Source organism: Thamnophis elegans, chromosome 2 (assembly GCF_009769535.1).
Source record: "Thamnophis elegans isolate rThaEle1 chromosome 2, rThaEle1.pri, whole genome shotgun sequence".
Lineage (NCBI taxonomy): Eukaryota > Metazoa > Chordata > Lepidosauria > Squamata > Colubridae > Thamnophis > Thamnophis elegans.
This window is the reverse complement of record NC_045542.1, coordinates 15735356-15748964: the sequence shown is the minus strand read 5'-3', so window position 1 is coordinate 15748964 and position 13609 is coordinate 15735356. Positions and strand designations below refer to the sequence as shown.

Sequence of the window (13609 nt, the reverse complement as noted above, 5' to 3'; positions counted from 1 at the left end):
TTTTGCTCGTGGGATACTCTGATGTTGTAACCTCTGTCAAACAGAAGGGAGGCAGGATTTTCCCTCTTCCTTGAGCAATGATATTCCTCTTCTTAGTTTCTGATCTGATATGGAGTCCTCTCTAAGTGGGGACGAAAGAATAGAAATTAGGGAAATAATACACCCAGTAGATTCCCTTGGCAGTCTTCCTTTTGCCCCCTTTCTCAGGTCAGAAACTCAGTCTTGCAAGGAATAAGCTGGGGAATGCATTTATAAATGGGTTTTTAAGCTATCGATTTCCTTCCTTTAGGATCAAACATCCTCCACAGGTCTCATTGTAGCTCAGCAAAAAGTTAAAATAAAATAAATAAATTGAATGGTGCTTTGGAATCTCTTCCCAGAGAACATGGGATTGCAGTCTAAGAGGATTATTAAAATGAACCTCAGTTAAGTAGAGAGAATTATAGTTTTGTAAGCTAGTAGCATATTTCATGCTAATGAAAACCTAAGACGATTGTGATGTTTTTGTGAGGAAAATAATAAAGCTGGCTCTACGTTATAAAATGGGCACTTAATCCGATCTTAAAGATTTCAGAATTATTTATAGTGCACAAAGCATTTTGTGAATTTGTGGAAAAAGTTCTCAAATTCTCACACCTGCTGGGATTTGACATTGAATGTGTATTGATTTTAATTCCATCCCACTTTTTCCCCAGCAAACACAGTAGAACATGTTATGATAGAAATCTCATCAATAAGCCATCCCGAAAGTGTCCAGACTAGGGGTGGATTTCAATTTTTTTTACTATTGGTTCTGTGGGTGTGGCCTATTTTATTGGCGTGGCTTGGCAAACCTATGTTTCAGACTGGAGATGGGAAATAAAATATGCTGTAAAACCTTTAAATAAAAGGCCAAGGAAAGCAGCAACCTGAGCTGCACTGAGCTGAACAGAGGAGAGCTGGAGGGTCCGAAGAGTGTGGAGTTTTGTTCGTTGCCTGTGAACTCCAGGGGGAGGGGCAGCAGCCAAGCGAGCAAGCCAGCAATCTGCCGGCTGCTGAGCACCCTGCTCATGAGTAAACCTCCTCACGAGTAAACTGCAGATTAGAGGCAGCAGACAGATCCTGGCATGCTCGCTTGGCTGCTCGCCACCCCTCCCTGACGAAACTGCCGCCCCCTGCCTCTGTGCATCGAGGAGGCAGGGAGGCTTGATCCCACATAGGACGTAGTGGTTGCGTAGCCTGGGGGCTCTGTGAGCAGTCCATGCTGCTTACCTATGTGTAGGCACTAGGAGGCAGTTGAATGGATGCACGTGACGAAGACGAGGCAGGGCGAGTGTCAGGACGAGTTGACTCAGGAACCTGGCCAGCCAGCCATCATTACCAGTTCAGTGATCCACGCCCAATTACCACTACTGGTTCTCCCGAACCGGTCCGAACCAGAAGCAACCCACCTCTGGCCCAGATCCAGATCTGCTTAGCCTTAGAAGAGCTAACTCTATCATAGGGTGCTGGATACTCTTTCCCATTCCTGCTCGATTCATTTATTTGGAAGTCTAGGAGGGAAGAGTCTTATTCAGTGCTTTCCCACTGCATCAGAACTGAATTATAAGCCTTTCCTGCCAGGAAGGTGAAAGCAAACTCAGGACATTACAGCAAATCCTCCAATTTCACTTTCCATTTTTTCCTGCACCTCCTCTGGGACCAGCAATGTTTAAGAAAACAGAGGAGCTGATAAGTCTCTGGGGACCAATCTTTATAGAAACACCTGAACTACATCAAGTTCTCCTCATTCAGTTTAATGTGATCTGTGTCATTTGGAATATAGTTAGCTGAATGTATCCGATCAGCCAAGGATGACACCACTAAGATTTTAGCAAAACATTATTTCCTTGCTCCTTGTTTGGAACCTTAAGGATAAATAGAAGAAGCAGCAATATTTGAAGGAAGTCTAAATTTTGGGTCAAAATCTGAGCCAGGCGTTGGGTTTGCATGAGAAATAATAGTACAAGTTGGTTCTTCCACTTAACTTGCATTTTCCTGTTGATTTTGATTGAAATGTAACCCAAATATACTTGCATTTCTAATTTGAAATTCTAGTTTAAGACTCGGTATTTGAAACATAAGTTTCCCGTAACTCTGGCGGTCCAAAGAGGGACAGTAGATGAGTGGGCAATGTATGGGTTTTAGGTCCTGTGACAGGATCCTGAGTTCCTTGAGTTCCTGGCCCACATAGTATATAAGATACACTCATCACAATGGTACAGAATGGCATTTATATATAGATCCTGGATATTTCAGTTTTTCACACACCATAAGCACAGTTTCAGTGAACAAAATTCAGTCTTTTAAGTTTCTTGCCTCCTATCACTACTAAGGTGACCAGATTTTCAGATTGGTAAAGAGGGACACCTTTGACCGGGGGGGTGGGGTTGATTAAAAATTTTATACGGAGCAACAAAAATTTTCATACAACGCAAAAATAGTATTGTAATGTTTTTTTTATTTCAACATAACTACAATTTACAAATGTAACTGTTGCCAAACATCCGAATTTGGAGAATACTTATAAGTTGTTTTTCAACTTTAACTGCCATTTCTTTAATTCGTCGCTTTACTGTGCTATCGCTTAGGGGCAACATTTTTAAAATTTCAGGTATATCCTGATGCATTACTGTTGAGATAAATTCTTTTATAGAGGATATTATTACAGTTTCTCCAATATTATAGCTTTTACCACATTTTGCAATTAGTTGCGAAATGCGATAAACGGCAATTAATCCATCTTCGTTCTCTGCATGTTGTTTCTTAAATGATGCAACGATTGTTGAACGATTTTGAATTTTTTTATATATTTCCTGAAAATATTCAATGGGCTTGTCCTTATCATTTGGATGCTTTGTAGAAAGATGTTCTCGCAATTGACTTGACTTCATTGCCCCATTGGATAATGTTTTATGACACAATAAACACATTGGATATTGTTTATTTACAACAGATTCTATGAAACTCATCTTCAGATACTCTGGCAAATAGCCACGAGCATATTTCTTTTTTTGAGACATGGGCTCGCAATATTTCACAATATTTTGTTTGAAGCTGTAGCAGGGGTGGCTTGCTAATCCCGTTCCAACCGGTTCGGTTGGAACGGGGCCGGCGTCGTCCTCGTGCACGCACGCAGTTCATGCATGAGTCTTCGCGCCTGCGCAATGCTCCAGCTGCTCGCGGAGACTCGCGTAGGCGCTGTATGTGCCATTCAGCTGCTCGCGGAGAATCGCGCAGGTGCTGTATGTGCCATGCGCCTGCGTGGAAGCGCAGAAGCCTTCAAACACTGGTAAGGAGCGCGGGCGGGTGGGCGGGCCCTTCGCTGTTCACGGAAGTTACTTACTTCCGGGTTCGCCGACCAACCGGTTTGCGGGGACCGCCACGAACCGGTTGAAACCCACCCCTGAGCTGTAGGCACATGCTCACGCTCACAAATCTAACTATGTACTGACCAGTGCGACTGCAAACAAAAGAGCCTGCGCCGTGTATCGTCATCTGCGCATGCCTCTCGCGCATCGTGGATTAGGTTTGGGGGGCGGCGGCTACCAGTTCTGCTTGTCTGTTACAGCTGGGTGGTGTGGGGGGAGATGCATGAGCTATTCTGGGATGAGGCTCCTTTGTTTGAGGTCACACTATAGCGCCATTTAGTTTCACTTACGTAACGTGAACTAAACTTATGCGCGGGCGATACAAATAGTATATTTTCAGAAATTTAAATTGTCACGGGGAATTTTATGAAAACCTAATGAAAATGTTTTTAAATAAGGCTATGGTTTTTTTAAAAAAAAATCAATTAAATTAAAAAAAAAGGAAAGTGCTTCAGTATCGGACAAAACTCCTACTGCCCACCATGAAAGCTGGAATGCCCACTAGTGGGCGGTAGGGACCTGGTTCACTACCACCGGTCTAGACCATGATGGTTATCTCTTTTTTACTATCATAGTTTTAATTTATGTTTGTTACTTTTTATTAGCTTTAAAAGATATTTTAAATTTTAAAAAAAGCCTTTAACGTAATTTTTAGTTTTCTGTTTTTAAAATATTTCAGCCAGGGTTTTTGTTTTGTTTTTTGTAATCCACCCTCCTTATGCTGGTCTGTGATCATAATAAAGATTGATTGATTGATTGACATAGCAGTATCAGAGGAAATGTTCAATCCCAGGGACACACGCTATAACTCACCATGAAGCATTTCTTTAAGTACATCCATAGTTGATGAATTTCAGTTTGTATATATCCCTGAAGGTAGAAATTGACTTCCTGCTAAGGCTACACATAACAAATATGTCTTTCTCTCTCCCCTGTGCAGTGACCTGGAATGTTGGCAAAAGAAAGCTGGCAAGATCCATCAACCTCTTTAATCCAGCTTTTGAGTTCAATGGCTTTAACTTTGTCTGCCTGAAGATTTGAGTGCAGCTAAAAATGGAGCTGTGTAAATGGCATAAAAGTTGTCGAGAAACATGCCCATCCATCCTGCAAAAGCCCCCGAGTGCCATTTGTTCTGTCTTGTAAACCAGGAAAATTGGAATCAGCTGTGGCTGCCTTATTATCCCTTGTCCACCCTGGCTTGTGTTTTCAGGGCATACCACACAATAAAATTATCAAATGGACTTTTGCCTGAGTAATTGAGTCCCTCTAGAGCTGGGGTGTTAAACTCAAGGCCTGTAGGCCATATACAGCCTGCGGGGGTGCTTAGATATGGCCCATAGAACCTCCCTGGAAACTGTGAAGGACAGGCCCGTGGTGCCTCAGACAGTGAAAACAGAGCTTGGAGGGCTGCGCACAGCCACCCTCCCCCTCGAGCTCTGTTTTTGGTGGCAATGGCCTTCTGCAACCCTCTGCCAGTGAAAAGAAAGCTCTCTCTATGTGTGAGCACACAGTCCCCCCCCCCGAGCGCCGTTTTTCCTGGCAGAGTGCTTGGCCCCCACAGGCGCCCCTGACACGAATGATGTTGAGCTGGCCACACCCACCCTGGCCATCTCCCCATGGAGGTCAAACACAACCCTGATTTGGCCCTCAATGAAATTGAGTTTGACACCTCTGCTCTGGAGGGTTAAATTTAATCCTTTAAAAAAAAAATTAAGGACAGTCAATAAGGACATTTCAACTGACTCTTGATACACAATACAGATACTCCTTGACGTACAACTCTTCATTTGGTAACCGTCTGACGTTACAACAGCACTGGGAAAAAAAGTCCTCACACTTAGAACCAGCATCTCCATAGCTACATGAGTAAAATGTGCGTCCTTGGCAACTGGCATGTATTTATAACAGTCGTAGCTTTCTGCTGTGTTGCGATTGCCCCTTGTGACCTTCCCAGCTGGCTTCTGACAGGGAAAACCAATGGCAAAAGCTGAATTCATTTAACAACTGTCTTATTCACTGCAGCTGAACAACTGCAGTGGCAGTGATTTGCCTAACAACTATGGCAAATAAAGAACTATAAAATCGAGCACAAGTCACTTAACAATTGCCTTGCTTAATAATAGCAGTTGTGATAATAAATTGAGGACTACCCTCAACCTTCAAAGTTGTTACCCAACTGCATTGGAACCGCAAGGGGGGATTTTTCTGGATTAGGTTTTCTGAAGTCACTGCCTTGATCTTGATGAACACCATGGAGGGAAGTCACCCCTCCTAGAAGAATGAAATATTTTCCTAAAGGAGAAGCATGTTGTTGGAAAGCTGCCCCCATCTTTCTTAATAGCCAGGTCTACCTTATCTTCAAGACAAAAGACCTCCAGCTCCAGGGTGATGGGATTAAGACATGACCCACCAGGACATAATAGGATTATCTAGCAGCAGAGCTCACTACATTGCAAAATCACCTGGGGACATTGCATCACCCTCCAGACTTCAACCAAACTTCTCAGACAACATACAGGGTTAGCTATGACCCCTACAACAACCAATAGAATACATGTTCTTGCACAGGAACAGGAAGTTCAAGTGCAAGGCCCAAGAGAAGGTGTAAATAACCCTCATTCTCAACTCCATGTGGTCAGCTGCACCAGGACCTTGTGCTTGGTGGTTCTGTTCACCATTAAACCCTCTTTCCAATCAGCCTCCGTGCTTCCAGTGTCTTTATCCCAGCTTGTAACTGAACCAGATGGATATTTCTTCCAACACTTTCTTTTCCTGGTTCTCTCTCTCCACCAAATTTGAACCTGTTCTGTTTTCAGAGTGTTCTCCTGATTGGGGACAGAGAAGCAGAGACCTATGTCCCTTTGTTTAAATCTTTTCTTTTGTTAGGTTGTGTTGTGGCCCAGCAGGAGCCGTGGGAGCTGCCACCAGACTCCGACAGCATGTGGACCTATGAGTCAGCTCTGGAGGATGTGGAGGACCCTGGACAGGGTTCCGACTCCAAGCAGGGTGCAGAGAGGCTGGTTGGCCACCAGGAAGCGCCTGAGCCTTGGACCAGTGGGGAGGAGACAAAGGAGAGCGATCCAGACGCCAGCAGTGAGTTGTTCCTGAATGTCCGGCACCGAAGAGCTAATAGGCGTCAGGAACAGTTGCGCAAGTACAGGAGGTAATTGCACTCAGCTGGTGGTCATTAGGCTCCTCTCCAGACTATAAAAAAGACTGCTTGTGCACACGCCCTTTTGCAGAAGTCAACGCAGGAACTAATGTTGGAGAACATGATTGTGAGCTTGGCAGGCTGGATTGCTGCCATGGCTTATCTGTGCTGGATTGCTGCCCAAGTTTGTCTGTGCCGGTTTGCTGCCAAGGACCTGTCTGTCTGTTAATTAAATGCCGTAACTTATCTTTGGCTCAGAGTGTGCTTTGGTGTGGAACGAGGGGGGTCAGAACAGGTTGGGAAGAATGACAACTACAGCTCTCAATTTATCACCCATTCGCGCTTTCGTGCCTTCTACAGTTGATCATATATTCTACAGTAGATCAAATATAAACGGGCTGAACTATAACTAGCAAGACATTGGTTCAGACTTCCTTTTAGTCACGAAAGTAAATTGAGTTACTCTCCACCTCTCAACCTTGCCTCTTTCTTCAGGTTGCCGTGTGAGCAAAAGTAATGATCTGGGCAGAAGGAAAGAGGCAATCTGAATTGCTTGGAGAAAAAGTGGGTTTGTACACTATAGCATTAATGTGAATAGTCTGATTCAATGTTTTAGATTCAAACTGAATTACATGTTCAGAACTGAGTTTCAAGCATATATTTTTTAAGTCTGAGGATTTGAGTAAAAAAAAAACCTTCCTTCCTTTATCTCTCATAATACATTTTAATCTCACCCCACCATTTCAATCTAAAAGGCGGCTTTTGATTTCATAACTATATCTCAATATCTTGATAAGAACTAGAATTCAACTGTTCATTGCTAAGATTAGGCACAGTGTATAAAATAGTTTGCCCACTATTTTTCTTCATCTGCCTCAGGGTATAACTGGGCCTTGTGCAATTCCTATGTAAGGATTTTCAATTATTGATTGAAATTCATTTAAGATGCCAACTGTTAAAGTAGAACTCAATGTTTGCTCCCAGTGTCCCTCTAAACATTCAGCTTCTGCTTTTTCCCCAATTAAATTCAGCAGCAGCTATTCGTTAGCATGTATTATTCCAGCATTGGGATCCCAAAGCTACCAAGCCAAGAAATTAAAAGGTCCAAATGCCTGTTTGATGCCTATTTTGAACAGTGCCTCTCTCCTCTGGAAATGGTTAGGAGCGTCACTGCTTTCATGGATTGACTGTTAGAAGCTATGGTAGCTCACTTATATGGCTTTAGTTCTATCATTTATAGGCAGGGATGGAATAAAGTTTTTCTGAAACGTTGCTAAGTTGCTTCTATTCCTTGTTCTCCATATCTAGTAAAAGGTATTGAAGCAAGTTGGAGTAGCTTTGACCATTTTTTTTATAATAAATGTTTTTTAATTTTAATTGAAACAAGTACAGCATCTTTCTTTACATCTGTAGAAAATGTATCAATCGATTACAGATCTTGCACGGTCAACAAACATAACTCCTATTAACTTAAGCATTATTATATATCCATTTTCATTTGACTGTAATTATTATTTAAAAATATTAATACAAGTAATAATCTTGAACAATACCTGCCCACATCAGTGGGAAAAGAAAAATCAAAAATCAAAAAGAAAAGGCAAAAAGAAAAAAATAGAACAAAAAAAAAAAGACAAAAACGACAAAGGACAAGGCAGGAGTTAAGATATTTGAACTAATATGAGTTAATGGAAGAGATGCACCAAAGCATGTTGTAACCAGTTGATATACTTCTTCTTTTTTATAATAGATACCTGTGTTTTGTTCTTTTTTCCTGCCTTGTCCTTTGTCATTTTTGTCTTTTTTTTTTTGTTCTATTTTTTTTCTTTTTGCCTTTTCTTTTTGAGCTTTGACCATTTTTGAAGAAAGTGGATGGGGCCATTTTTTTCTAGTTTATTTTGAGAATCTAGAAGGCTTTCCTTGAGCTTATCGCTTGTCCCTCTAAACGTACCTTGGAGATTCCTTACTGACTATTTCTTATGAACATGCCCTCATGACTTGGACTTCAGCACATTTCCAAGCCATACTTGATGCTAACTGACTTCAGATATTGATGTAGTATTTTCCATCTTCTCCCAACACAACCCTTGATCCATCTATGATTGCAACACTTTAGTAGTGACATGAAGACATAGCAGGGGATTTGGTTAGCTCCTATTGGCCACTGTGATAGGTATATATCCTCCTCCTCTCTAATTTTACGTTGGGCAGCAGGAAAAATCAGACACTAGCTACCTGATTATACCACCATAATTCAGGCTCAGCAAACACACAGAAATAAATGCTCCTTCTGATAGGTGGTACTCCAATGATGGGTTTCAAATTTTTTTAGAACCTCTTTTGTAGGCATGCTTTGTGGGAGTGGCTTGCCAGCCATGTGACTGGGTGGGAGTGGCTTGCCAGCCATGTGACTGGGTGGGAGTGGCTTGCCAGCCATGTGACTGGGGGCGTGGCCAACTTGTAAAATGTGGTGAAACTCACTTAACAACGCTCTTGCTTAGCAACCAAAATGTTGGCTCAGAAACTGGCATTTGAAGCACGCAAGTCTTAAAGCTGTCAAGTTACAAGACCCTTGCGCCCCTAACCCTTTAGAAAAAAACCCAGGGGTGTTCAAACTTGACAACTTTAAGACTTGTGGACTTCAACTCCCATAATTCCTCCTCCAGTCATGTTGGCTCAGGAACTCTGGCATTGAAGTGTGCAAGTCTTAAAGCTGTCAAGTTACAAGACCCTTGCACCCCTAATCCTTTAGAAAAAAAACCCAGGGATGTTCAAACTTGACAGCTTTAAGACTTGTGGACTTCAACTCCTAGAATTCCTCCTCTCGCTCTTCATCTTGATGATATGCAGATGTTGTGGGGGGAGGGAGCTGGAACCAGTTCTAAACGGCACTGTAGATTTGTGGAACCTCTTCTATAGAACAGGTTAGAACTGGCAGGAACCCACCCCTGCATTACTCATAAGGAATAGCAATGGCTGAAGGTGCCATATATCTACCAGGGCTTGTCAATAGTCTTTGGGCAACTGTTTTTTGTTTTGTTTTTTGTTTTAACAAAGCAAGATAATAAGCGTGAGAAAATTATACAGCAAGAAAAGGATGAGAGATGGAGCAAGCAGTGACTAAATACAGATACAACTGATGACTGAGGAAATGATGGAGCCAGCAATGAAACAGATGATGAGGCTGACAGGATTGTTCAACTTCTTAAAAAAACCCTCCCCACTTTCTGGATTGTTGATGGAGGAGGGGGAGATCAAGGATTAAGTGGAGTGGGCTCTTGAATAATGGCATTTCCAGCTGGTTAAGCATTTACTCTGCCTGAAGGAGACTGATGCTTTGAGAACATATGCTACCTTAATCCCTGGCTTTCAGGCCTTTTCGGTCAGGACAAACAGTAAATCCTTATGAAATTATCCTCCATTTCAAAGGTGGTTAGACTCATTTGATGTACTAAGATTAAAAGGAAATGAATTAAAATGTTCACTAATCTTATAAAGAATTCAGTCATGAGCTGAGCTTGGTTATGACTGTTTCTATTGCTGTGCATAAAAAATCATAATAAAGCTCCTCTTTTTTTTTCCTTGAAATTTTCCAAAATTTCAATGTAGTCTGTTTCTCCATTGGTGGGAACTCTTGCTTCACCCATCTTGCACCTCCATTGGTGGCAGCTTTTCTTTCTCCTGTCATAGCATTTAACCTCCAGAATATATAGGGGTAGTCTAGAGTGGATTATCATGATCGTTGCCTGAAGAGCAGAAACACTGGAGGCACGGAAGTGCCTTCCCCTTCACAACATCCCTTTAACATTTCCTTATCTGCCACTTCCCAGATGTGTGTTTCAACTCCCCAAATTTCCATGCAGCTTAACTGGTACTAAGGACTACTACTTTTTTTTTATTGAAAATGTTTAGAAAAAAAAAACTTTTGAAAATGTTTACCTCCCCCCCTGCCCTTCCCCCCTGAACCCCCCCCAACCTCCCCCCCCCGGACTTCCGAGAACAAATACAGGGTATAAATCTTTAACAAAGATGTTCTAAAATAAACTTAAAGAAAGTTAGTATCATCTTTCATTTGAGCTTTAACTCCTCTTTGCTAGGCTAACTCTAAACAGATTATATCATTCCTTGTTTCTTCAGTCGTAAACTATCTGGAATTTCTTAGTCCCGTATTTATTTTGAATATAGTCAATCCATCTTTTCCACTCCAGTTTATATCTCTCATTTGAGTGATTCTTGAGATATGCTCATATTTTAGCCATCTCTGCTAGTTTGTTACTTTTAATGTCCATACTTGAATAGTAGGCAAATCTTCCTTCTTCCAGCATTGCGCCACCAACAGTCTTGCTGCCGTTATTAAATACAAAATCAAGTTAGTCTCTATAACAGTACAATCAGTAGTTATACCTAACAAGAATAACTGAGGGGTAAACTTCATCCTTTTTTAAAGAACATTTTGCATAATCCACCATATTTTTATCCAAAATGCTTGTAAAAGGGTAAGGACTACTTCTTAAGAGTTTCTAGGTTGGGTTGTTGTTGTTATTTGTTAGTTTTGTGTCTTGTTTCAGCAAAACAACCCTATGAAATAGATTGGGCTGAATGAATGACACTGGTCAAAGTCACCCAGTGAGTTTCCAACTGACCACATTTATTCAGTCCTAACCTTAACCTTTAACCATCACACCGCACTGACCTTCAATGGAATGTTCCAGCAAAGATGTTTGGGAGTTACCAAATTGGGGGGGGGGATTGATGTAAACACGTTGGATTCTCAATACCATCTGGACATACTGAGGATTCTACTTGTCATCTACAGTGTAAAAGAGATCTAGGGTACTTCCCTTGAGAGAAAGGTTATTTTAGAGTTAAAGAAGCATCAGAAAAAAATGTGTGTATGTGTGAAAAATAATGAGCAAGTGCTCTGAAGAACTGAAGGCTTCTCCTTACTGCCATCACTTGGCAGCTCATTAAGCATTTCCTCATTGGGGTGAGTGAATCCGGATGTACGGCACTGTTTGAGGTTTTGCATGAAAAGAAACATGAACACACGGAGGAGTACTTATATAGATAAAGTTTCCTCTTATAAACAGATCAGCTTCCTCTCTTCTCCGCTGACGCAGATATGGTCGGGGGAGGGCAGACGTTGGCAAGGATATTTATTAGCCCCATGCTAAAGAGCCAGGACGGATGGGACGTCTTTAGGAAGGGGGTCCAGCTCCAGGAGCAGATCTTCCTGAAACCACCCCCAGTTGTCCTGGATGGTAAGTGATGGCATCAGGAGACTCAAGGTGTGGCTTGCAGTATCTTAAGAAGCACATGCTATGAGATTTGGGGAAGAGGTTTCTTGGTTTGATTGTAAACTTAAAACTTAGGTAAAAAGAGAGTGAGGAGTAAGGAAGATAATGGGGAGGTAGAACTGGTTGTGTCTAGAAAACGAGGATGATGTTTCAGTTCAGGACAAGGCTCCCAAAGTCACAAAAGAAAGAAATTGATCTCTGATACAAGACAACCATCTGCACACTTGAAATCCAGGATTTTGGTTCCCAGAACTCCAACTGTTATGGCTGAGGTGATCAGGTTATAGTCCCATCCTAGAGGACATTTCCTAGAGGGCATTCATTGGGGAGGGCTCTCCTCAGGTTTCCCCTTTCATTTCTGCCCTAGCAAGCCATGCCTTGATTTTTAGGCCATCCTCCGTGGTGTACCCTTCACATCGCTAAATGACAAGCAAAACTAGAAGCCTAAATTTTATTGTTACATTTCTCCTTCCCCAGTTTCCAGGCAGTTGAGAAATTCCAAGGGGCAACCCTACTGGTTTTCTTTGGAGAAGAGTAAGAGGATTAGAAATATAGACTAGTTTTTGTAATATTTGCTTTGTCTATAAATCAGTAAATCAGATGCAGTGTGTAAGTAGGAACAGTAGGATGTTCGTTTTTGGGTAGCAAATTCTCTAGATTAAGTTTGGCTTTTGCTGACTATATGGATCACTAGCTATTTAGATTCTCAAGTTCCCATATTTAAAAAAATAATAATTTTCTACCACATAGTTAAGCAACTTGATGACTTACAGCTGCTTTGGTTACTGTCCCTATAATTCAACCATTGTCCCTACATCCATCCATCCATCCATCCATCCATCCATCCATCTATCTATCTTCCTTCCTTCCTTCCTTCCTTCCTTCCTTCCTCCCTCCTTCCCTCCCTCCCTCCCTCCCCCCCTCTCTCCGCCCATCTCATTTTGAAGCAAACAGTTTTTGGCAGCTGTGGTCAAGATCATTTGAAAAGCATCAGGTTGCTTGCTATTGCTTTAGCCTCATCCTATATTAGCATCCCATAAAAAGTTTCAGTAGTCTATTGTGTGTTACGGCCAGCCAGTACACAGACCACTTACTATCCCAGATTTAAATATCCCCTTTTTCCTGTCGTAGTCTTCTGGGGTCATTGTGTGATAGACACACAGAGAGGACTTGATGCCTCGAAAGATTTTGAACTTTGAACCCCACTGGCCCCAATCAACATGGCATGCAATTGGGAGCATCTCCGGTTCAGAAACATTTAGAAGCCCCCAGCCTTCCCAATGCAGATTGCTTAATCTTGAGGCAGAGACCTTGTCATCTGTTTTTAAGCTCCTAACCCTCCTTTTCTGTAGCTGTGATGTAGGTGTTTGAAACCAAAAGTGAACTGGGACTGACCCTAATATGGAAACTAGAACTTCCCCATCTCGGTCTGTAAATTTCAATTGCTAATGCAAAGAGAGCTAGATTAATGCTAACCTAGAAAAAGGTCCAATCCTTTTCTTAGAGGTGCTTCTCCGGTAGTATCTTAAGAGTGATGGACTCCTTAATTTATATTGTAGAATTTTATTTCCATTTTCTGTTTCTTCTGCCATGTATTATGGCTTCTTATTCAGACCCAAGACATTAATTGAGGCTGTTCCTTCATACGATGTTCTTTAGGTAACCTTTGTCTTTCTAGATATGGTTGAATTTTAACCCTTGGCAGCTGTGCCCAACTTGGCTCATGATGAGAGATGATAGCAGTATCTCAAGATATCCTGTCATGCTCCAGA

At 41.8% G+C, this 13609-nt stretch overlaps 1 protein-coding gene across 1 annotated transcript in view; it reads left to right on the top strand.

Moving 5' to 3' along the window:
• The first annotated feature begins 7589 nt into the window (after window positions 1-7589).
• TESPA1 (thymocyte expressed, positive selection associated 1) overlaps window positions 7590-13609 on the top strand; it is a 33486-nt gene continuing 27466 nt past the window's right edge. Inside the window, exons 1-2 of the mRNA XM_032211067.1 lie at window positions 7590-7697; window positions 11743-11801. Of these exons, the coding sequence (XP_032066958.1) occupies window positions 7590-7697; window positions 11743-11801 (167 nt within the window). The remainder of the gene's footprint in view (window positions 7698-11742; window positions 11802-13609) is intronic.